Source organism: Danio aesculapii, chromosome 4 (assembly GCF_903798145.1).
Source record: "Danio aesculapii chromosome 4, fDanAes4.1, whole genome shotgun sequence".
Taxonomy (NCBI): domain Eukaryota; kingdom Metazoa; phylum Chordata; class Actinopteri; order Cypriniformes; family Danionidae; genus Danio; species Danio aesculapii.
This window is the reverse complement of record NC_079438.1, coordinates 51,099,832-51,123,303: the sequence shown is the minus strand read 5'-3', so window position 1 is coordinate 51,123,303 and position 23,472 is coordinate 51,099,832. Positions and strand designations below refer to the sequence as shown.

The following is a 23,472-nucleotide window of genomic DNA, read 5'->3' as shown; positions in this document are numbered from 1 at the left end:
AAAAAGAGTAGAGGTTTAAGCCCGGCATCCTGGCCAAATTTTCCCACTGGCCACTGTTCATCATGACCTCCTAATCATATAATTATTAAGTTCTCTCAGAAGATTACAGTAGATTACAAATTCTGCTGCACGGGTTCTAACGCACACATTATCATGCCTCATGTAACACCTGTACTTCAACAACTACATTGGCTTCCTGTTAAGTTACAAATTGATTTTAGGACCTTGATTTTAACCTTCAAAGCAGTGCATGGGCATCGGGACTTACCCTGTATCAGCCACGCTATAAACTCAAGACCATGGGTGGTAGGGCTTTCTTATACATTGCCAGTGCTGCCTTGTCCCTAAAGATTAGAATTAACAAATTTGTGTATAGTTTTAGATAAATGAGAATACTTTTTTTAAAATTTCAATTGCTTTACAGACGTTTTTGTTGAATAAAAATTGTATGTACGCAGCTATATTTTGTTTTTGGCACATTATTTTAAAATTTGTAGCAAGGAAATAATTAGTTTGACGTGGCCAGAGAAAAATCCTTAGTGTTAAGCCCTGAATAGTCATGTGTAATAATAATAAAAAAATGTTAAATTAACGAGAAGGCGTGTAGACATAACACAAAAGTTTTAAATAATTTAAAATTTTATAAAAATTGTTATTTATTTACAAAAAATTAAGTCATTTTTAGCATGCCTAAGTCAAATTTATGCATATAAAATATATTTTCCCTACAACAAGATTGTGGCTAGTGAAAATGGCAAGTGGCTAGTAACATTGGGAAAATACAAGCCACAGGTGATCAAAAAAGTTAATGTCAAGCCCTGATTATTATTATTATTATTAGTATTATTATTATTATTATTATTATAACATGAATAGGTGTGTATGCTAGTAAAAAAATGTATGTCTTTATATTTTATGAAAGCCTTTTTCAAAGGGGTTATATTCATTTAAAATGGATAATAAAATGAAAACTTCTGTCCTTTGCATGGGGATTGGAACAATCCCTAATAAAATAAATAGTTTTCATTTTTTAGAAGTGGTTCCAGTTATGAATAAGAACTAGTTCTCTATTGTACTCGCTAAACTGCCTAATTTCCTTGATACCTTGTGTAGGCTGTTCAAATTTAGTCTCTGTGTGTGTGATTTGGATTTCCATCAGTCTGCCAGGCCGTTAGTCAGACCTTTAAAATCTGTTAATTATCTCCTAATGAATGACTTAACTCAGCGGCTTTGGGATTTTGGCCCGGGGCCGTCTTTACTAAATACTTTTACAGTAAAACTGACTGAGCACACTGTAAATTCATTCAGAATCCATTCGTTCCAGATGATGTTTGGTCACCGAGGATGGAGTCAGTTCACATATCTCCCCTCAAGGCACAGTGACACCATATCGCCTCTCGCACATCCTGGACTGATTAGTTAACCGCTGTTGCACAACGCCGCAAAAGTTTTTTGGAGATTCTTCTGTGCTGTCGAATACAAATGCACCTAAGTTCTCACAGTTCCATCCTTAACTCTTATTGGCCGCCGGGGTTTGACTGACAGCAATGTCGTCCCGCCCTAACCGCAGGGTTGCCACAGGCGGTGAAAGCGATGCTGCCAGCATTGAAATATTCTCTTCAGCTCATACTGGGGGGCCCGAGGCAGGCAGTCTCCATTCTCTCTCAAGAGAGATGGTAGGCATGCAGCATTTTTGGATGTATCTGTGAAAAATATTACCGTCTTTGATGTCCACCCAGTTTTATTCATCTAAGATGTGACCTGTGCTCTGCATTTTAGTCAAAAGGAGCTCTTGCCTGCTCGGTCTCCACATGAATAATGATTTCCTCTTCCTTATTTTTTAATTTGACATGCATTACATCTTAACATAAGCCATTCCGGTGAGCCCTCACTTACCTGACCCTGTCAGGTGGAATTTACCGGTGGATTTTGCGGGCCCAGGGGGACGCACCATCATCCTCGGGTTTTAGTCTCAATGCATTCACTATCAATTCTCTGCAATTTTTTTTGGTATGGTAAGAGAAGACGAAAGAGAGCATGGGATTGCAGGACAGGAAAGCAGACAGCAGTAAATTTGGCTGAGTGGGTTTTGGTAGCTTGTTCGCTGGGCTTGGCTCGGGTGTAGTGCATTAAGCGGATGACTTATGATGACAGCTGGATTGAGCTTTTTTATATACAGACTCTGCAGTTCCTCCATCCACCAGAGGGCAGCACATGCTCTCACGCACCCTTCTGTTGTGGTTTTTCCCAAAGGGATTATCTTTTCACCAGCTTCCGCGTATTGCTCCCAGCTACTCTCCTGGAAAACATCTCCAGTGCTCAGTACTAAACACTGGAAAGCTTGTAATTATAACTTTGGACGGCGTTGGGTGGCAGTGCTGTGAAACTCCATCTGCGAAATGGATTTATTAAAGGAATAGTTTACTCAAAAATGAAAACCGTCATCATTTAGCCTTACTTTCTCCCCTGGAAAAGGGGAACTGTTAATGTTTAGTAAGAGAATGAGCACTGGGGCTGTTTAAGAGGATGTACAATTAGTGTAAGAGGATCTTTAAAATGGACCTGCATGTTATATTCCATGTCTAAGGAAAGAAATGAAGTAATTATTCACAGGAAATCACCACATCTGCTTTATCACTCTTTAGTGTGTTCATGACATAATATAAAAGTAATGTCCGATTATGAATGAAACTCTTTTCAGTCAGTTGAGTCTGTTCACAGAAGTTATTTGTTTAATTTCTTCATAATTCCAAGCGATTCATTTCAGTTCACCTTGCCAAATTTATGAATGAATCACTCTTTTGACACAGGTCACATTAATGAATCAGTTGAACATATTCCAGGGGGTGGTCTGAAAGATAATTCAATGAGGTAAACTAATTCAGTTCACAAACTTTATTGGCTGATTTGTAAATGAATTAATTTTATGGAATCAAATCTTTTTTAGTCTATTAGTTAATCCTGTTTACCAAGCTGATCTGAAAGATTTGTTAATGAAACAAATGGACTAGTAGCATTTATTGATTGATTTAGCGAAACATTGGAAAAAATTGATTTAGCGTTTGTTAATCATCATCATTGAATTGGTTAAGTTCACTGACTTTGCAGGATTTATGAATGAATCACTTTTTGGACGTGAATTTGATTAGTGATTGAGTTGATGCTTTGTACAGAAAACATTTTGAAGATTAATTTAGTCAGACCAGGGGATCTAAATGGTGAAGCACTATGAATAGTTTCCGGATACACTGTAGGAACTCTAAAACGACGTCCTGGTGGCAGCAGCTGAAAACACAGGGTACAATGGGTGATCCGGGGTGCATCGGATACCCCGAGCTCACTTTAAAACATAATTATGGTAAATTACCATTGGACCAGTTAGGTTAAAACCGATAATCTTGCCTGCCACCTTCACAAGTCTACTCAAGGCTAATAACTGTTCCTATATGTCCTTCTTATCTTGCATTTCAATTTCTCAATGTTTGTCATTTTCTATCATTTCTATCATAAAGTCGATTTATAATCCGATGCTAACATACATAGCATGTTACAGTAGAATATAGCAATTAAATAATAAGATAGATGCATGAACGCACTAGCTATTACAGAAACAGATGTGACTGGCTATATCATTCATTCATTCATATTCTTTTCGGCTTAGTCCCTTTATTAATCAGGGATTGCCACAGCGGAATGAACCGCCAACTTATCCAGCATATGTTTTACGCAGCAGATGCCCTTCCAGCTGCAACCCATTACTGGGAAACACCCATACACTCTCATTCACACACATACACTAAGGACAATTTAGCTTACCCAATTCACCTATAGCGCATGTCTTTGAACTTGTGTGGCAATCCAGAGCACCCGGAGGAAACCCACGCGAACATGGGGAGAACATACAAACTCCCAGCTGGCAATATCATATCTAGATAAAAATGTCTAGATATCTATATCATATCTAGCTAGTACAATTAACATTTTTCTGAATAATTTGCACGTATTTACATTGATATGATGTACATTTCATTGATTACAGTTCTTTAATTTCACCAAAACTACATATTTTATACTTTGAAAACAAAATATTAAGCTTCATCTGTAGTTAGAACTATTCAGTTTCGCAAAACAGTTGTATTATTACCTCATCAGCTTCACTTCACTCTTTTGAGCTTGATCTGATCAGTGAATCAGTCGATGCCATTCACAAAGCTGAAAGATTCATTCATGAAACAGACTGAGTAATTTCTGTCTTTACTGCTCGGTTTGTGAATGAAACACTCCCCATGCAGTTCTTTTCATTAAATTAAAGAATCCGGTTTGTAATATTGATCTGAATGATTCATTCCTTAATCAGACCAATTTGGTTCTTGAATTTGAACTGAATTCTATTAGTGGAAAATCTTTTGGGTAAAATATTTTAATTGAATCAGACAATTCTGTTCAAAAAATGTATCTAATTAGTTCCTGAATCTGCCTGGCCTCCTAGTTAACCCAATTTTTCATTCACATTGGTTGATAGGCCACTGGAGTAAAAGATCACTCTTCAGTCAGTTCTTTTGTTCATTATAATGTTCATTATCTAAATTGATTCCTGAATTGAACTTACTGAAATTCCTGTCTGTTCCTGAATGACTCAATCTTTTGGAGTTCTTTTAAATGAATCAGACAATCCTGATTAATTTAATACTGACCTGATTAGTTCCTGAATCAGACTGACCTGCTTCTTAAAGGAGGTTTAACTAAGTTGCATGAATTGATAGCTCACTGGAGGGACAGAATGATCGGTTAACAGCTTTTGTATGACTTCATAAGACCTGGAAAAGAAACAGCCCTTCGAATCATTTCACATCTTTGCTGCATCTTCAAGCTTGAAAGGATTCTTCAGTGAACTATTTTTGGATTCGAATCTCTACAGTCGTGTCTGTAATATGGATGGAACAAAAGCTGACGAAACGCAGAGCAGAGAATGATGGATAAACACAGAGAACAGACGGAGGAGACTGCACAGATCGCCGCCCGAGGCCTACGCAGTTTCGCAGAGATTTCAGAGGGACCCGGGGTGAACCGCAAGCGGTCGAGGAGGCTGTGAGAACCGCTTTGAGCCAAGTCGCTAAACCTTGCCTTCCATGGAATACATAAACCTGCCACGCCACTTGATTTATCCTCCTCATTCACTCGCTCCTGTTACTTCCAGTTATAAACATGGTGTGGAAACGGAGAGAGCGGAGGAAAGAAAAATCGCAGTCAGAAACCGAGAACATCCACCTTTTCAAAAACAAAACGGAGCGAAATAACTCCGGGGATGTGATGTATGACTAAACCTCATCATGAAGTTATGTAGTTAATATATCTGGCCTGCATGTTTATACACTGGAGTTCTGCTCACATCTTTCTTGTTCTGTCTCACCTGCCGTCTGCTGTGTGAATGTCTTGACTTATTTTATTATTTTTGCATTGTTTTCTACTTGATTTTATCCCTCAGGATGCAATAAGATCAATTTTGAAGCAGAGTATAGAATTATTATTATTATTGTTTTTATCAGTTTTTTTTTCAGATATTTACATATTTTTCATTATTTTATTTAGTTTTTTTTTTGTTTAAAAACAGCCTGTATATGATACATTTGATTTAATTCTCTTTTTTCAACCAAAATGTTTTAACTGAAAATGAGAATTAATTTCAGTAAGAAAATAACTTATTATTTTTTTAAAACGTATTAAAAAACCATAAAATATTAATAATAATAATTATAATTATAATAATTATAATTTTCTCTATAAGTAATTCCGCTGTGGCTACCTCTAAAATATAGCTTAAGCTGAAGGAAAATGAATGAATGAATAATAATAATAATAATAATAATAATAGTTTATTGTAATAAAATAATAATTATAAATTTTTGTATTATATTTTAGTAATTATGACATTATTGCATTAATTATCAATATATATTTTAAGTTTGCTATAGTTATCCTGTTAACTTAATGTATACCGTAATATCGTTTTTACAATAAAACTTTTTGAAAATATATTCACTTATTATTTATTACTTATTATATATATATATATAATTTAAATTTAAATGGAAAACATTTTAACCTATACTCTTAACAAACAGATTTCATAAATTGTTGACTGTTTTTGAGAAATAATGTGTTATAAATTGAATAAATTAATTATATGTGTTTTTTTCATTATATTAATTGATAAAAAAAGAGGTAAATGTTGTAATACCATAATAATACCTTTTGAAAATATATTAACTAGGCATGCTCCGATAAAAAAGAGGTAAATATGGTAATACTTTATTACTATATTTAGTAACTAAATACTATTATACTATATAATCAGGAAAATATGCTGACATTATATAATATAATTAGTTATTAGTCATTTTATTGCTTTCACTGGTTAATGTGAACCTGCTGATCAGATACATTGCAGTTTTACTTGTAAATATTACAAATATTTTCTAAAATAGCAATGCCAAACGGCTAAAATAGCATACAGATTTTAAATGGATTATGAGGTTTAATCTCTTTTTTTGGACACTCGTTTCATCCATCCGATTTTCCATGCACAGATCCATTTGTGCCCCCGTGTGCTTCGCTCCTGTCCCGCTGTGTGCTCTCTCAACATATTTGTTTACATTCGGTCTTATCTGACATGTTTCTGTGGGATTATGATTTTGTCCTTCTGCTTGTTTGTTGTTGTGTTATTGTTCATCAGCACAAACATGTTTATATATGTGTGTGTGTGTTTGCATGGACAGATGGAGGAGCTGTTGGCCGCCATGGAAAAGGTGAAGCAGGAGTTGGAGTCCATGAAGGCCAAGCTGTCGTCCACTCAGCAGTCTCTGGCGGAGAAGGAGTCGCACCTGACCACGCTGAGGGCCGAGCGCAGAAAGCACCTGGAGGAGGTGCTGGAGATGAAGTAAGAACTTTACTCCTGTCCTTTACCTCGCATTGCCTGCAGTCTTCCTTCCTTTCTACCTTTTTTTTTATTTGTTTATTTATTTACTTAGTTTTATGCAAAAGTTTGGGCACCCCTCTGTGGCTGCATAGTTATGGGATCTTTATTTATAAGAGAAGATCATGGAGAAATGCCATTCAATTTCTAGAGAAAGCTGGATAATGTCTTTTTTTCAGGCAGAAATTCATAGTGAAGCAATATTGAGATGTGTGAAATTAAATTGAAACTGAAAAATAGGCTATGCAAAAGTTTGTGCACCCTCTCTGTTGTGTGGATTTCAAAACCTGTAGTAACTTAATGCTGGTTGATTACAACACAAAATTGATTTGAGTGACTCAGTGAACCTTAACAATCCCAACACAGGTGCAACCAGTCATGAAAAAGGATATTTAAGATAGCTGATTGCTAGTTGTGCTTCTCCTTATTGTGAACCAACATGGGAACATCAAAAGAACTTCCTAATGACCTAAAAACTAGGATAATTCACCAACATGAATTAGGAGAAGGATGCAAAAAGCTATTACAAAGGTTTAAAGACTCTTCACAGTCAGAAATATAGTAAGAAAATGGAAGGCCACAGGAACAGTTCTTGTAAAGGAAAGACACGGTATGCTCTCAGAAATAAAGGTACTCAAGCTGTCACTGGAGTGGTAGCTTTTCAAAAGGTACACATTTGTACTTAAAGGGTCCATATTGGTACCTCAAAAGGATATATTAGTACCTAAACACGTTTGTACTTTTTAGCTACTAATGTGTAACCTTGAGGTATTACTATGAACCTTTTAGGTACAAATTTGTACCATTTTAAAAGGTAACACCCCAGTGACAGCTCTCGTACCTTTATTTCTGAGAGTGTAGGCCAAAAAAAATATCTGAAAAGCAAAGAATTGTTAGAATAGTCACAGACAATATATATGTATATGTACACTATATATGTATATATATATTTCCCCCTAGTTCAGTAGGATGGCCAGTGTCCGGCAGGGATTGTGTGTTCTTGGGAGTCTGAATGCTTCTTTGAGCTCTTTTTGATTTCAGTCTTTCCCCTCATCCTCCACTGAGCTCCTTTAGGCTCACATCTCCACCAAATCACTTCAGCGGAATCCAAGGACCCCCATCATTCTCTGATCTTTCTCTCTTGTCTTTTCTCACTGACTCTCTCAGGATTTTTAGCAGCTCTTTCGCTTTAGTGTTTCCTGACTCTAGATGGAGATAAGAGAAGGACTAGGGGACTATAGGAGGTTAAAGGTCTCCATGCTGCAGTTAAATGAGGATTCAGTAAGAAATTGACTTTTTTAATTGATGTAAGATGTCAGATGGGTTCGGGCCCTTAAGATAAGAGTTTCTGCCTTATAGAATTTTGATACATTCAATTCAATTTTATTTGTATTCGCTTTTCATAATATTTATTGTTTCAAAACAGCTTTACAAAAGGTGCACATTATTGCATTGCAATCAAATTCGGGAAAGTTAAGACTATTATTTATCATAACTTTATTAGTTACATATAACTTTAATTAACTAGTAACTAATAGCTTTTAATAGTTAAAGTTATTATATGAAGAGTTCAGATGCAAAAACCTCTAAATGCCATCTGAAATGTTCTCCTAAAATGACCATTTTTGCAGCCTCTGTTTAGTTATTTCACTTTAAAGGCAATGTGAATGACTTATTCGTCACTATAAAAGTATTATTACTGAGCCTACACACAGGAGTCGGAGATAAATGCTAATTTTAGAAGAAAATATCAGACGGTTTTTAGAGGTTTTTGTATCTAAACTCTTCATATATAAACATACTGTAGTTAACCTGCAGTGTAAACATGTGTGCATGTTTATTGATGTGTATTTCAATATATCAATAAATTTGATGCTTACCATAAATTTAGAAGATAATGAGGTAAATCTAAGTGTATTGTTTCACTCTGTACATATCAAGAACGCTAACTATATTAGCATTCTCACCAACGGAAAACACTGTTCTGCTATATTATAATCATGTTGTGTTCTAGTTATCATTATCGTTGTCAGTTATCATTATACGCTGTCTAGCTGGGTCATTTCAACACAAATTTGGATAAAATATGGACGAACCCAACAGCTGGGTTAATTTTTTGTGTGTTTAAATGCAACTTTATTCCTCCAATTGGGTTTAACCAAATTTTTACCTCAAGTAAACACAGTTTTACTTAAGGTGTTTTTTAATAGCTTTTAGTTTTTGACTGTAGTTGTGGTGTAAACATTGCAATACTTTTAAATGTATCAATATATTAAAGCAGAGTATTATTATTGGGATTGGGATTTGGCAGTCGTTGTGAAGATATCATATTTTTAGTTGAGTTTGGTGCTTTAGTTAACACTTTAAAATCTGGTAGCAAATTATGGTAATTTTACCATTATTTCATACACTGACACCAGTTAACAACAATTAAAAAAATCTTACAGCATATATTCACCCAGAATATAGTTAATGTTCTAAATATGCCGTTCATGTTCTTTAAAACATTATCAATCAATTATAACTTAAATTGTTTAAAAAAAATAGAAATTGTATGTGGATGTTGCCATCAAGACTAGTAAATGCTGTAGAAGTATTGTTTTTGTTGAGATACTGTTGTTTTCATGCTGAGATACCGAGAAAAGCCCCTGCTGTCTTTCCATTACAGGCTGTGCCATATTTCATTAAGCTTTGGCATCTTTTGAACATTACAAAAATGAGTGATATTAAATGTGTATGGATTTATTTAAACATATTTTTATTTATATTTTAATTAATTCTATGGCATGAAAATAATCACTCAAATTCTTATACGCTGAGAAAACCAACATTTAAACCTAATTCAAAATAGTAGTTAGTAGACAAAGTGTGGCTTTAGAAAGATTTTACTAAACATCCTCGGCTGTATATTGACCTCACAAGACTATTGTCCTTGATTGAATGTCAAGCGAGTTCAAAATAATGATGGTTGTGGAAAAATGAGTCCGAATTGGAGTTTCAAGGACTTTGTGTTTTCCGGATTGATGTGGTGATTTGATTGTCAGCCATACTTTCAGAGACATTGCTCTGCTTGCCTGCTTAACAGTGGAGAAAAAAGAAGAAAAGGGTTTTTTTATCAAGGTGTGATGTGTTTAAATGAATGCCGCGTATACTGATTCCCATAAGAGAAGAAAGGCAGGGCCCCACTGCATCCAAATTTGGCTTTTAAAACCAGAAGGTCAGCTTAACTGAGACAGGGAGCACTGTGTATCTCCTCCGGCCTCTCGCTAACCACACATTTACAAAAAAAGCCTTGCGTTTGAGTGAAAATAAGGCTCTGATAGGGATGGGGGGAGAGAGGTGGTCTTCGATCTGTTTTGGCGATGAGCGTAATGCGGTCGGGCCGGAGAAAGTAGACTCATGCTGTTGAAGGGGCCCCGCCGGCTGGCAGCAGACAACCAACTGGACCACTCATTAAAATTTCGAAGGAAAAACACAAAATAGCAGACACAGAGGTCATAGACTTTTTTTTATTTATTTATTTCCTCAGACTGAACTTCCGACCGCACGGTTTAAAGTCAGCAGTGTGGAGACATCGACCCTTTGGGCTGCTTCTCCATCCTCGCCGTCTAAAAAAAGGCAGAATTACCACTCTTTATGAACTCTGTTGTACTATGGCTTTAGAACGACCTTTTCAAAGTCTTAGTTTTGTTTGTATTGTGTTTCTGCCCTGTTCCAAGTTGAATTAGAAATAATAACTATCTGAAATGCCAGTTGGCGTAATTTACTTTCCATTATGTTGTTTAAAAACTCTAAAAACTTAAAAACATATTTTTTCTTTGTGAAACACTCAAATAGATATTTAGCAGAATGTTCATCCTGCTCTTTTTCCATGTAGTGAGGCTAAAAAAAGCTAAATAACATTATGTACTCTACATTCCCAAGACCTCTGATATGCACTGTAAATAATACTAGGTTCCACTGAATCAATTCGTGTTATGATAACATAAAGGAATTAAGTTAACTTATTAGTTATTAACAGTTACTTATTAATTTATTAGTTATTTATGTGCATTGAACTTAAAACTATTAAGCTGTCCTCAAAAAAAAATCTAGAATGGCACTGTTTTAGCTTACTAGTTTAAACAAACACCTAACAATTTTTTTGATTGTGTGTTAAACACAATTTGATATAATATATAACTATGATTTTATTTTAAACATTAAACAAGATATTTAGCAAAGTGTTCATGCTGCTCGTTTTCCATATAGTGAGGCTAAAAATGTATGAAAAAAGAAAAATAACATTATGTACTGTACATTCCAAAGCCTCTGATATGCACTTTAAAAAATGCTAGATTCCACTGAATCAATTTGTGTGACCATGACATAGTTGACTTATTAGTTATTTACAAATTGAAGTTGATTGAACATAAAACAATTAAGCTGTCCTCAAAAAACTCATGAATTGCACTCTTTCAGCTTATTAGTTTGAACATACACCTAACAATTTTTTTTAAATTTTATATAATATATAACTCTATGATTTTTTTCTTCGTGAAACACTAAGAGATATTTAGCAGAATGTTCATGCTGCTCTTTTTCCATAAAGTGAGGCTAAAAATGTATGAAAAAAAAACTTAATAACATGTACCTTCCAAGGCTTCTAATATGTGTAATATGCATTTTTAAAATATATAATAATACTATAATATGCAATTTGCAAATGCAAAATAAAGAAATTTAAATATGCAAAATTGCAAATGAGATTTAGCATCTGACAATCATTTTAAATTGTGTTTTTAAATCTCTGCATTTTATTTGAATATTAGATGCACTAGAACACTGATGCTTGTTTGGGAATTGATCTTATTTAGTATAAAATGTGACTTCTGAGGTCATTAGCTACCATGTTAAAGCTTTTGTGAACCGCCGAGGCAAATGAAGACAGCAGTGATGTCATTATGCAGATAAAATTCACCGAACGTAACCCAACTGTGTGAAATAACCATTATGAGGTCATCGCTCAATTAAAAATCCAAATGGCCTGTCAATGGGGTTCTTTGATAATGCATAGAGGTGGATTCAAGCTGTGTTGGCGCCGAGGTTTATGAACATAACGGTGGTGTACGCAGTGTGGTACTTACATTGAGGCTTGTTTTGCAGAATGAGCTGAGGATTTAGAGCGATGGGGTTGAGGCGGTAATGAGATCTCCAGCACACACATCTCATCCTCACGTTTTCCTCTCCATTTAGCACAGTTTAAATGCCCCCATACTGCTGGATATGAGATGCGGTGATATCCCAGTGTTCTGCCATTTGATGCGGTTTTCCTTCTCTCGTTCACTTTTACTTCCACCGTCTCACGTTCTCAAGTGCGACCACAGGGCAGACATCAGTCGTCTCCCTTTGAGCAAATGTTTAAGTTTCTTTCTGCAGTTGTTTGGGAGAGCAGGACGTTTTGGAGCTCCCACTTGAGAGGTGGATGATGATGGAGGGCTTGATCTTGATGAAGAGGCCCTCCTCAGATGTTCGCTCAAAGGCTCAAAGCCACTTGTCCGTATTTTAGGACTTGAAAAGAGCTGTCACCACCTGCATGGCTATTTGCTTAGGTCTTACTGAGAAACACAATCTCTTGGTTAGTTTTCCCAAAAAATCTGGTCCAGACAATAAGATCCAGACCATCTCATCAGCACATAAAGACCCATGTAGTAGGTGCGTAATAAATTTACTTCATTTGAGTGTTTTCTTTATTTTATCAGTATTAAATTGTTCAAACTAGACATTGTGAAGCAATTGTCTAGCCTTTTTGAAGTTGATTTTCCATGCTGGAGACGAATTCAGGGCTCATAATCATTCATTCATTCATTCATTCAGTTGTCTTCCTTCAGCTTAGTCTCTAGTTCAGAGGCTGTCACAGAGGAATAAACCACCAACTATTTTAGCATATGTTTTACACAGCGAATGCCCTTCCAACTGCAACCTGGTACTGGGAAATACCCATACACACTCATTTACACTCATTAATACACTATGGCCAATTTAGTTATCCAAGTTTACCTATAGCGCATGTCTTTGGACTGTGGGGGAAACCGGAGGACCTGGAGAAAACTTATGAATTTTTTAGCTTATGTATTTCTGATTACCTTTGTATTCCATAGTAGCGTAGTGCGATGTAGACCAATTTGGCATCATACAATGTCTAATTTGAAACATTGCGATGGACGATGGCATCTTGTCGTAGGCAGTGAATTAATTATTTATAATTATATATGATAATGTTTATAATAATCATTCATAATGAATTAATTATTTGTAGCCTAACCGGCTACATGACCCGCATGGTCTTTGTTTTGCCCATAACCACATCATAAATAAATAAAGATAAGTTACACACAAATTACCACTTGTCAATCCTTTTTTCCTGCTGCACTCTGGTATGAATAGGCAAAGTGATCTGTGTCATTATAATGGCGTCAACAAACTTGGTTGGTAAAAAATGTGCACCACCAACAGCAACCAACCAACAGTATCTGAGTTTTTTGCTAAAATTACAAAGTACAAGCGTAAAAGCAAAAGATTGAAGTTGTGTACTGACGCTGTGACACGTTAGCTGGGAGATTCACAAGACCAAAGAGTCGTTAGATAGAGACTAGATTAATTAAATATCATGTTGAACAACTATAGTGAGGCATTTTCTGATAAATGTAAGTCCTAATATTGGTATGTTTGGTATGTTAACAAAAATATTGATTTTTGTTGCAGAAAAAAGGCAGGGTAGTGGCTAGAAATATTTATATCTTCCTTTTCACCAAATTATTTACAAAATTGCTAGTCTGATGTCCTCATTTTCTTTCAACGGGTGAAAACAGACATCTTACCTTTTCTCTAGCTTTTCCTCTATCTTTCTAGGTGTCCTGCAAAGTTTAGTTCCAACCCCAATCACACCTGGGCTAGCTAATCAAGCTCTTACAGGGCTTTCTAAAAACATCCTTGCAGGTGTGTTAAGGCAAGCTAAAATCTGCAGGACACCGGCCCTCCAGGACCGAGTTTGGACACCCCTGCTCTAGCATCTCAAGTATAACCCATCATTAATTGTTTTTAGTATCATAGTGAGATCTTTTTTATAGTGTCAATAACAAAATGAGAACATAAAAATATATAATACAATACAGATATATTATCCCTAGCCACTAGTATAGAAAACAGCACTTAAACAGTCTCAGTACTTAAATCATTGGATTGTGTAAACTTAAATTAATCCCGCAAAACTGTTTTCGAATTATCAATAAGATTAGAGCTTGTTGTAGTGAGAACAGCTTTGTGTATGGGGTTGTTTGTGCTCCATGGACTCCAGCTAAAACACTTGCCCTTGGTGTAGTAGATCAATATCACCTTAAAAATAAAATCCCAACAACTCCCCGCTCTTGTCACAGCCAGAGCTTTTCATCTCAGGTGGGAGTCCAATTATAAGGTTTGAGCACAAGTGCAGGTATGTGAGGAGTGTTTTCGAAGGTGTTTAAATTGACACGGGGTGAAGGCGAGGTTATCCGCTGCCCACAAATTCGCCATTCGAAGGGTAGGGTGAAGCTGCTAATTGCCCCTGTTAGCACCATGGCTTCATGACGGGTCTGCTCATTACATGGACGAAGGCTTTAGAAAACAAACCTGCTGAAGTCCAGCGTGAAACATTTTGACCCAAAAATGCTTCGTCACATTCACACAACTGATTCACAGCTTGTTTGGTAGCTTAAAGAGATCTTTGTTTGGTTCGGTAAGACAGAACAAGGCAAAAATGAGAGATGGAGAGAAAAAATTGTTGGCACCTCACAGGGTTTGATAGGTATGTAATATAAAAAGCTGATTAGCATCATCAAAAGAGCATTTCGAGGAAGTTTGATTTGTTTCCCGCTGCTTTGCTTTTATTGTTTTAAGATGACAATCGCCCCAAATGTTGCCTTTGTAGATTTGTAATCTGTGAACGCTACCATCTTTGTTGTGAATGATGCTTTTGTTCAAACCGAAAATGCCAAGTTCGGTGGGTGGTATGATTTACTCGCCATAATGGGTGTAATAACACAACGGACTTAACTCTCCCATGCAAGCCGGTCTTGGCAGCCTTGATGTAACGTTCTTAGGGGTGCTGGGACGGATTTGTCGGCGGTGTCTGGGTGGCAGGAGAGAGAGAATCTGACATGATCTCTTCTAAGAAGGCTGAAGCAGTCAGGGGCCATGAGGGCCTGGCCCGGAGATCTTAGCAAGCATGTGAACATGGATTATTACAGCATGGAGCCAATGAGGCTGGACGTGTGTGAGAGGCCAAGCGGGCCCTGCAGCGATTAGACTTTAAACAGCATATAATGGCCCTCGACCCCATCGCTCATGTACCCGAAAGCTATAATCCAGCGAAATGTGGGGAAAGCATAATGTCTTAACGTACGTCTCTGTAAATGTCAAGGGTGCTTAAAGATAACAGCGTGCCAGTGGGTACCTCTCTGCAGCGAGACAGATCACATCAGACGTTGCTCTGTGCTCTGGGGTCTTCTAGTGGATCTATAATCATTACATCATATTAAGAGAGGCTTCATCTTTCATTTTGAACACAATAGGACAGTTCTCTTGACCTACAAAAATTAAAATTGCAGCACAACACCAGTGCAGACTGTATCAGAGTTGCTACTGAGTCTAGCAACTAAGGCTTTTGTTTACCTCAGAAATTATGATTCTTTCATCTAATCTCCCTGATTTCAGTCCTCTTATTACAAACCTGTGTAGGTTTCTCCTTTTTTTCAGAATTGGACTGATCACTTTTTTTGCGCAATTACAATAAATAAAGATTTGGAAAATTACAAAATTTGTGAAATTACGCATTACGGGAGTTTTCCGGGAAAAATAACATAACAGGAGGATGGCGGGAGATGGGTCTGAAATACAAGAGACTCCCGGGAAAAACGGGAGAACTCATTGACCGCGTGCTCACATAAAACATGACACTAAAGCATGTGGCTACAAAGTAAACATGAAGCCACATGCTACACAACAGAACGCAAGACTTGAGCACACAATAAATAAAAATACTTACCATGCGCTCGCATATGGGACGTGAAAATTCCCTCCCAGCGCCATCCGAAACTGAAACCAACTAGACTGAGAGGCTGAGAATGAACATCACACCGCAGACAAAACAAAAACAGACACCAGGACCACGTCCAAGCGGGAACGTTCATGGCTCAAACGAAACCAGGATGGCGCTTATACAATGACAAGGACAGACAATGATGAGAAAGATGCTTTGCCCGAGAAAACTCGAGCCGAGCACAACATACAAGACATGACAGGACTAGTGCCTGGACTCTGCCACCAAAACAAAAATTAACAAGACTGGAGTGGCAGAATCCTGACACCACCAGCCTGAATCATTGATACCCAGCATGTTTAAAGTTCTTCAGAGTAACTTAAATTCCCTTTTTTCATTTTGTTGTTTGGTTGGAACTTTATATTGCATTTTTATTATGTTTTTTCAGTGTTTAAAAAAGTCTGTCCCTGTTCTTGTTAATTTTGCATCGGAAACCACGCTTATTCTCCTAGCCTTTTCCTGTTGTGTTCGGTTTGATGGTGTTTTAACCATGACATAAATATTTTTTTATAATTCACGCAACATAAAATACACATCCCTGTAAGATTCAGGGTGAGTCTGAGGTTGATTCATGCGGTAGACACTCCGCATGTGTACTCACAGTGTAGTAGACAGCTTCTCAGGAGGCTCCTTGTGCCTGAAGTCAGCGTTCGGTTTGGCAGGAATAAATCAAGTTGTTCTCTACAGGGAACTCCTGCTGTCTGACTGAGAACCAAGTCTGCACTTAAATCAGCAACATCCTCCACTAACAGCCATCGCTGATTCTCCACCACCGTAGGGATTTATAAGATGATCTCAGCATTACACCACATCTAAGGACAAGTTTGGAGGTGTGAGTTTACACCTCTTTCGCTCCAGACGCGTTGTTTATTTATTCCATTTTTTTTCAGAGACTCAACACGCAAACTGTTTTTACATGTACATATTCTCGGAGGATAATCTGTAATGGATTAGCCATGGTTTATGTGAACTCGTGCGTCGGGGCGTTCAAGGACTTTAACTCATCTAAGTGTTTGGCTTTGCCGTCCTAACCCTGTCAAGATTCTAGCGCTGCCCCATAAATCACACTCCTAAATTGAAAGGGTGAACTGGAAAACATTCAACGACAATTTTTGAAGGGAAAAAAAGAGGTTAAATGGAGAAACTGATGCTACGAAATCGCCTCTGCTATCACTGAAAGGGAGGAGTGAAAAATGTATTTCTCCAATGCAAACGTTCGGCTACTCCTCCGCTTCTGCTGGCTTGGGAATGTTCAAGGTCGGGACACAGGGATGCATATATCCATACGTCTTATCAGTGCTGAGGTGAAACTGGGAACTTCTGCTGGCAGCTCCTGTCTGCATATAAATCATTTTGAATGGGCACCGGCCGAACCCATCTGCTGTTACCCTGTTCAGTCCTAAATCACTGTCATCCACAATCGCCTCCATCGTAAAATGCAAGTACTTCAAGTGCTGAAGTAGATACTTGTGCTAAAGCTTGTATGTGCTTGCTTAATGCTGTGACCTTATTTCAGGTATGCGTTGTTTATGTACGTATATCTAGAAGTATGCGGACAAGTCTGTCTGTCTTTTCATTCTTTTGTCTGTCTGTCCGTGTGTCCGTCAGTCTGTCTGTTCGTTCTTCTGCCTGTCTGTTTTGTCTGTCTGTGCATTCTTCTCTGTCTGTCCGTCCGTTTGTTCTTCTGTCTGTCTGTCCGTTCTTCTGTTTGTCTGTCTGTCTGTCTGTATATCCGTCCGTTCGTTCGGTAGTTAGTTCGTTAGTTAGTTTGTTAGTTCGTTAATTCGTTAGTTTGTTGTTGGTGTCTTAGTTTGTTAGTTCATTAGTTCATTGGTTTGTTTGCTTGTTTGTTTGTTCGTTTGATTGTATGTCTGTTTGTTTGTTCAACTTTCTGTATGTCTTTTTGTTCATTTGACTGTTTTTATGTCTGTCTGTTCATTCATCTGTCTGTCGGTTTTGTCTGTGTTCATTCTTCTCTGTCTGTCCATCTGTCTGTCTGTCCATTCGTTCTTCTGTCTGTCTGTCCGTCAGTCCGTCAGTCCATCCATTCGTCTCTGTCTGTTTGTTCTTCTGTTTGTCTGTCTCTCTGTACATCCGCCTGCCCGTCCGTCAGTCCGTTCATTCGTTCCTTCGTCCATCCATCCGTCCATCTGTCTGACTGTCTGTCTGTCTGTCTGTTCATTTGTTCTTCTGTTTTTCTGTGTGTCTGTTTTTCTGTGTGTCTGTCTGTCTGTTTGTACTTCTGTTTGTCAGTCCGTCCGTCCGTCCGTTTATTGTCATTGCATTGTTCTCTCTATCTTTTGATCAATCAGTTTATCTACCTAACTACCTATCATGCCATTCTGTTGCCAATATATGGTTCCGTGGTCTGCTGACATTCTTGATTCTGATTGGCTGGAAGGTGTGCAATTTTCTTAATGCATAGGTAGTTCCACTCAGTTTTGATCACATTTTGAAATAAATTTGTCACCATAAAACATTAGTAGTAACCACAGTAACTCATGTGATGAACCAGGGAACCAATAGTAATCAACAAACTTGTAAATATGCACACTAATAGTTGTGAAGAGGTAGTTAAAAAACGTTATTATGAGCTATTATATAAGCTTGTGTCATATTCTGTATATATTCTGTGGGTGGTGGTGCATGGCCGTTCGTAGTTGGTGGAGCAATTTGGCTGGTTGATTCTGATAACGAATGTGATTGAATCATGTTAAATAGTTACGCAACTTTATGTGTTCAGTGTTGGCAATTTCTTACAGGGACAAGTGGCATTTAGCCACAATAGACTGAGCAATAACAGGTCTGTGATCCCCTTAGATGTCCAGGCTTCACACACGGGACAATGGGCAGATCAGCATGCGTTGAACCCGTTGAAGGATGCCCATGATGAGGGCCAGGGATTGAAATGGTTTCCCAAGAACAAGGAATTCCCAGTAAGCACAGGTTATCAGCTTGTGTTGATTAAGTCCCTGTCCAAAAAAAAAGCCCGTCACTACTATCAATTCAGAGGATCAGTGAGGTCCTCAGATGGTGGAGCGGAAAAGAAGGTGATCGAATTCGGTTATTTAGAGGAAGTAAAAGTCGTAACAAGACTTATCAAACAGGGAGTTCTATGTCTTAACTGATTCAGTCAAACACTGCGCTGCTGCATAGAGCAATACTAGTTTAAACTTAATATATATGTATGTTTTTATTGCCAAATGACCACACTATAAGTGGGATAATCAATGTACTGTTAGGCAGTTCTTTTCCTCTGTCATGCATTTAAAGTCCTTTAATGCACAGCAATCCATTGACTATCCTTTGATATACTGAGATATGATATGATATGATATGATATATGATATGATATAGTGATATGAAATGTCTGAAGTGTCCAAACACTTACAGTATATTCTCCAGAAAGTGAAATTGCTTTGTACAAACCTTTTTCTTCTTCTGTGCATCCAGCAGTCTAAAGTGATGAGTCAAATCTATTTTTAAGCTAGAGTGTGCTCTGTTATAATTTAGGACATGTGCTGAACTTCCCCTGCTGTTTCTTAGGAAAACGCTCTCTCAGACACGAGGTTCGCACCTGACCAGCTTCTGTTTTTGTTTTATTTTTTTTTGTTGTTTTTTTCCCCCTCACCAAATACGTTGTTAGTGGATAGTCAAACTTGTTATAGGTGGCATGTTATCAAGGCAAGCTCTGTAGATGTCCAAGAATTCATTTACGTGTTATTTATACATGAAAAAAAAATACTCAACCGCTGATATGCACACAAACACCATGCATACTGTGAGCTCTGTTTTTCTGGCTTGCGTCTCCTGTCCGCACACACCTGCTCCTGAGGCGGTTTGCTTTGGCACGGTGGTCCACAGGCTGCTGCCCAGGGGGGGATGCTACTCAAGGTGACAGGTTGGGACAGCATAATTAAACAGTCGGAAACGGGAGCAAAGAGACGCCAGGAAGAGCGAGGGAATGAAGGGAGGGGGTGTTGTGGAGCAATACGGCCTCGTGTTGAAGGCAGGTGCTTGATAAGATGAAAAGTGGGATGGAACGGAGGAGAGTGGCCAACGTTTGGGCAGAGAGGGAAATGGAGGGAACGCTGCCACCTCAGGCCAAACATAACACGGAGGAGTGGACGGCAGCCAAAGGACCTCCATGCGCACCCTGCGAAATGATGTCTGAACCACACCATTCTCTCACACGTTTGCTATCGTAGTAACTCGCATTTTTGGTTCAGGTCTGTGGTCAGAGCCGTTTCTTTGCATTAATGTATTAGCTGCCGAGGCTATGGCTTTATCCACCGTTTTATACACATCCTGTCATTCTGCAGTACAGTAGACGAATGAACTGTGGAGTGAGTGGCTGTTTGGCACCAGAGTTCATACATTATAGGTTCTCTGTGTCTTTCTTTCACTGTATACATTGGATAAGGATCGTGGATGGAACAGCGGAGGAGATTCAACATTCTCAGTCAACCTGTTTCCCCATTTTCCCCCCTCGTGAACCCACTTGAGTTCAAATCGCCATTCTGTAACTGCTTTAACAGATGATTGACTGAATCATAATTATGGTGAAACGTCTGTGTTGAGCACTGTGTTCTCAACAACGTGAGGATTAAAATATTAATAAAAGACACAATGCTATGGTGTTGCTGTGTGGAATCTTGGGAGTTTTAGTATTTGCCATGGTATTGCTATATACTGTAGGTGCTATAGGGGTTGCAGGCAAATCTGGTAGTAATAGTTAGTTTATAGTCTTTTAGAGTTTGAGGTGGTTTCTAAAGTTGGTGGTTGATGTTTTTTTTTTGGTTGCCATGGTTGCTTTAAAGTGTCTCAGGGTTTAGGTGTACAGTCCACCCCCCTGATTATAGCAGCAGCAGTAGTTGTAATAGTTTGGCTGAGGATATGTTATAGATATAAATACTGGTTTGTATACCAAAGCATGGCCATTATTAAGAACTCAAGTTAAGAGTGCATCATATCCATATTCAAGTAATATAATTTTGTCTTTACTGATGAAATACCCATTTGGGTCATCAATAATGCACTGCATTTACTGATGGTTACCAGTGTTGGGTAAGTTACTTAAAAAAAGTATTAGATTACAAATCACTGATTAATACTGGAAAATCGGATTAGATTACTAATTACTTGATGTAAAAAATAATCAGATTACTAATTACTTTACTTTGAAGTTACTTTTAAAACATACAAAATATACCTATACAAATACAAAATAAACTGCAGCTCTTTCAGTAATTTAATATTCACTGAAAAACATTACAATGGGTTGATCACAGCAGCTTGACGTATTCAAAATGCCTAAAGAATTCGCCCAAAACTTACACAACTTTACTCAAAAGAAGACATTTGGAAGAAAGTTGGATACCTGCAGCCATTGACATCCATAGTATGAAAAAGCACTGTAGTGTTAGGGTGTTCTGTGTTTGTCTGAGGTAATTAGTCTACCTAAATGTGTATATTCCAAAGCATGAAGCTGATCAGTCAGTTCATGACTCGGTTTTCAACTAGGTGTGCCTGGGAAATGCACGCACGCAAAAGACATGGAATGGCAAGTGATTTTGAACGTGCTCATTTTTTTCTTGTGATTCTTGTGAAATGTGAACGGCCCCATAAGCAGCTACGCTTCTCTTCACATTCAGAAGGTACCTTCCCTCCCGATCCTGCAAAAAAATAAAATTTAACCTAGGTTAATTTTAATAAAATTTAGGCTGTTGGGCTGCCGTGTTTTTGGGCACCGGTGTTCTCCTTTGTGACGAGTATTGTCGTAGAATGCTTTCTGTTCTAGTGCTTAACAAGTTGCTGGTCGAGTTAAAAGCAGTTGAAAGCTCTTAAGACTGCATTTCACAGCAACATTTTAGTTTTTCCGCTCAATGAAATAAAAGTAATGTCTGTATTTCCACTTGAAGAAGCAGCCACTCTTGACAGCAACCATTTCAGCTCGCGTTCTCCAGCTATTTAAAAGCGCATACTTATTAACTGACGGTGCAGCAGAAAACGTCTTTTAAAAGAAGCATTTTTTCTTCCAAAAACTAAAATTGTAACATAAGCAAGGGCGTAAATTCACTCTTGACATTGGTGGGGACATACATACCTATAGCGCAACCATTGAACAGCTCAAATTCTGTTTTGCGCATTTAAAAACACGATTAAAGCACATAATAATATTATATTTATTTAAAAGTTACAAAAATAATCCAAAAATAAAGTGGAAAGGGGTATCAAAGTAACCCAAATGTAAATTAAGTGTCTAACAAAACATAAATATAACATTGAAAACAACTACAGATAACCCAAGAGCAAATTTAAAAATGAACAGAAATAATATTAGCGGTGAGCCAAAGGAAGTCAAACGGAAAATGGTCCTCCAATGCAGTATCTCGAATGCATCTTTGCAGCTCCTTAAATAAGCCATAAGAGTAACCATGTCTGCCGCACAGTAATGATTTACCTATAAAGAAAAAGAAAGCAAAAGCCAGGAAACAGAATGAAAAATCACAAACCCATGACACAAGTTGTAGCTAATAATCTGCAGGACATTGGCCCTCCAGGATCGAGTTTGAGAACCCCTGATGTAAATGCATGTGCTTTTTCTTTGTTTTACTGCAAATCACACATTTGATTGCTTGAAACAAAAATACACTTTAACATTTAAAACCAGCTGCAAAAGTCAAGTTATTATTTGTGGTTATTGTGCAAAATAGCGCTGCCTGAGTTACGAGCCAAAGTTTAATGCTTGGAGTTAAGGGCTTGTTCAGATCCCTTTGGCTCATCGTACGCTGCTAATTAGAAAACAATACAGATTTATTCTCCCTAACAGGCTCCGTTTCCTCTTTAAAAAGTCTCTTGGTCTTTGTTTTGCCACGCATGCAGCTGAGAAACAGCATGTGAGCAGGCCTCCTGATATGTGCGCTCCTGCAGATCGACAGGCCTGTGGATTGAGACGCGCTTTGACTCACGGCCTGAAGTCGCGGCGGGATTTTAAAGCGAGCTGAATCCGCAGCTCTCCCCGATCCCCTGTGCTCGCCCTAAGCTTTGAGCAGGAAAGAGAATGGAATACATATCAGCCGTTTTATCATGTGAAGCGAGAGACAAGAGCCCTCCGGATTTCTCCGAAATGTCTGATTTACGAAAGGGAAAATTGATTTTACAAATGAGCAAGTGGTTTTTCTCTCTCTCGGTCTCTGTTTCCATTTCGCTCGGTTAGCAACGGGTTCATTGTCCACGGCACGGCTGATGTGCGTGTTATTCTGTCCCTCATTTACGATTATTGTGCTTGATCTGAATACAGCTAAATAAATCTCTCAGCAAGCTCATGTTAACAGACCCCGGTGGCGGCTTTTATAGGTTTCCTTCGATTTGCAAGCAAAGG

General features: G+C 37.8%; 1 protein-coding gene across 4 annotated transcripts in view; it reads left to right on the top strand.

Moving 5' to 3' along the window:
• Positions 1–23,472, top strand: part of erc1b (ELKS/RAB6-interacting/CAST family member 1b) — a 321,625-nt gene that overhangs the window by 167,455 nt on the left and 130,698 nt on the right. For all 4 annotated transcript variants that reach the window (XM_056456008.1, XM_056456007.1, XM_056456006.1 and 1 more), the window contains one exon: positions 6,777–6,937. In XM_056456008.1, the coding sequence (XP_056311983.1) occupies positions 6,777–6,937 (161 nt within the window). The remainder of the gene's footprint in view (positions 1–6,776; positions 6,938–23,472) is intronic.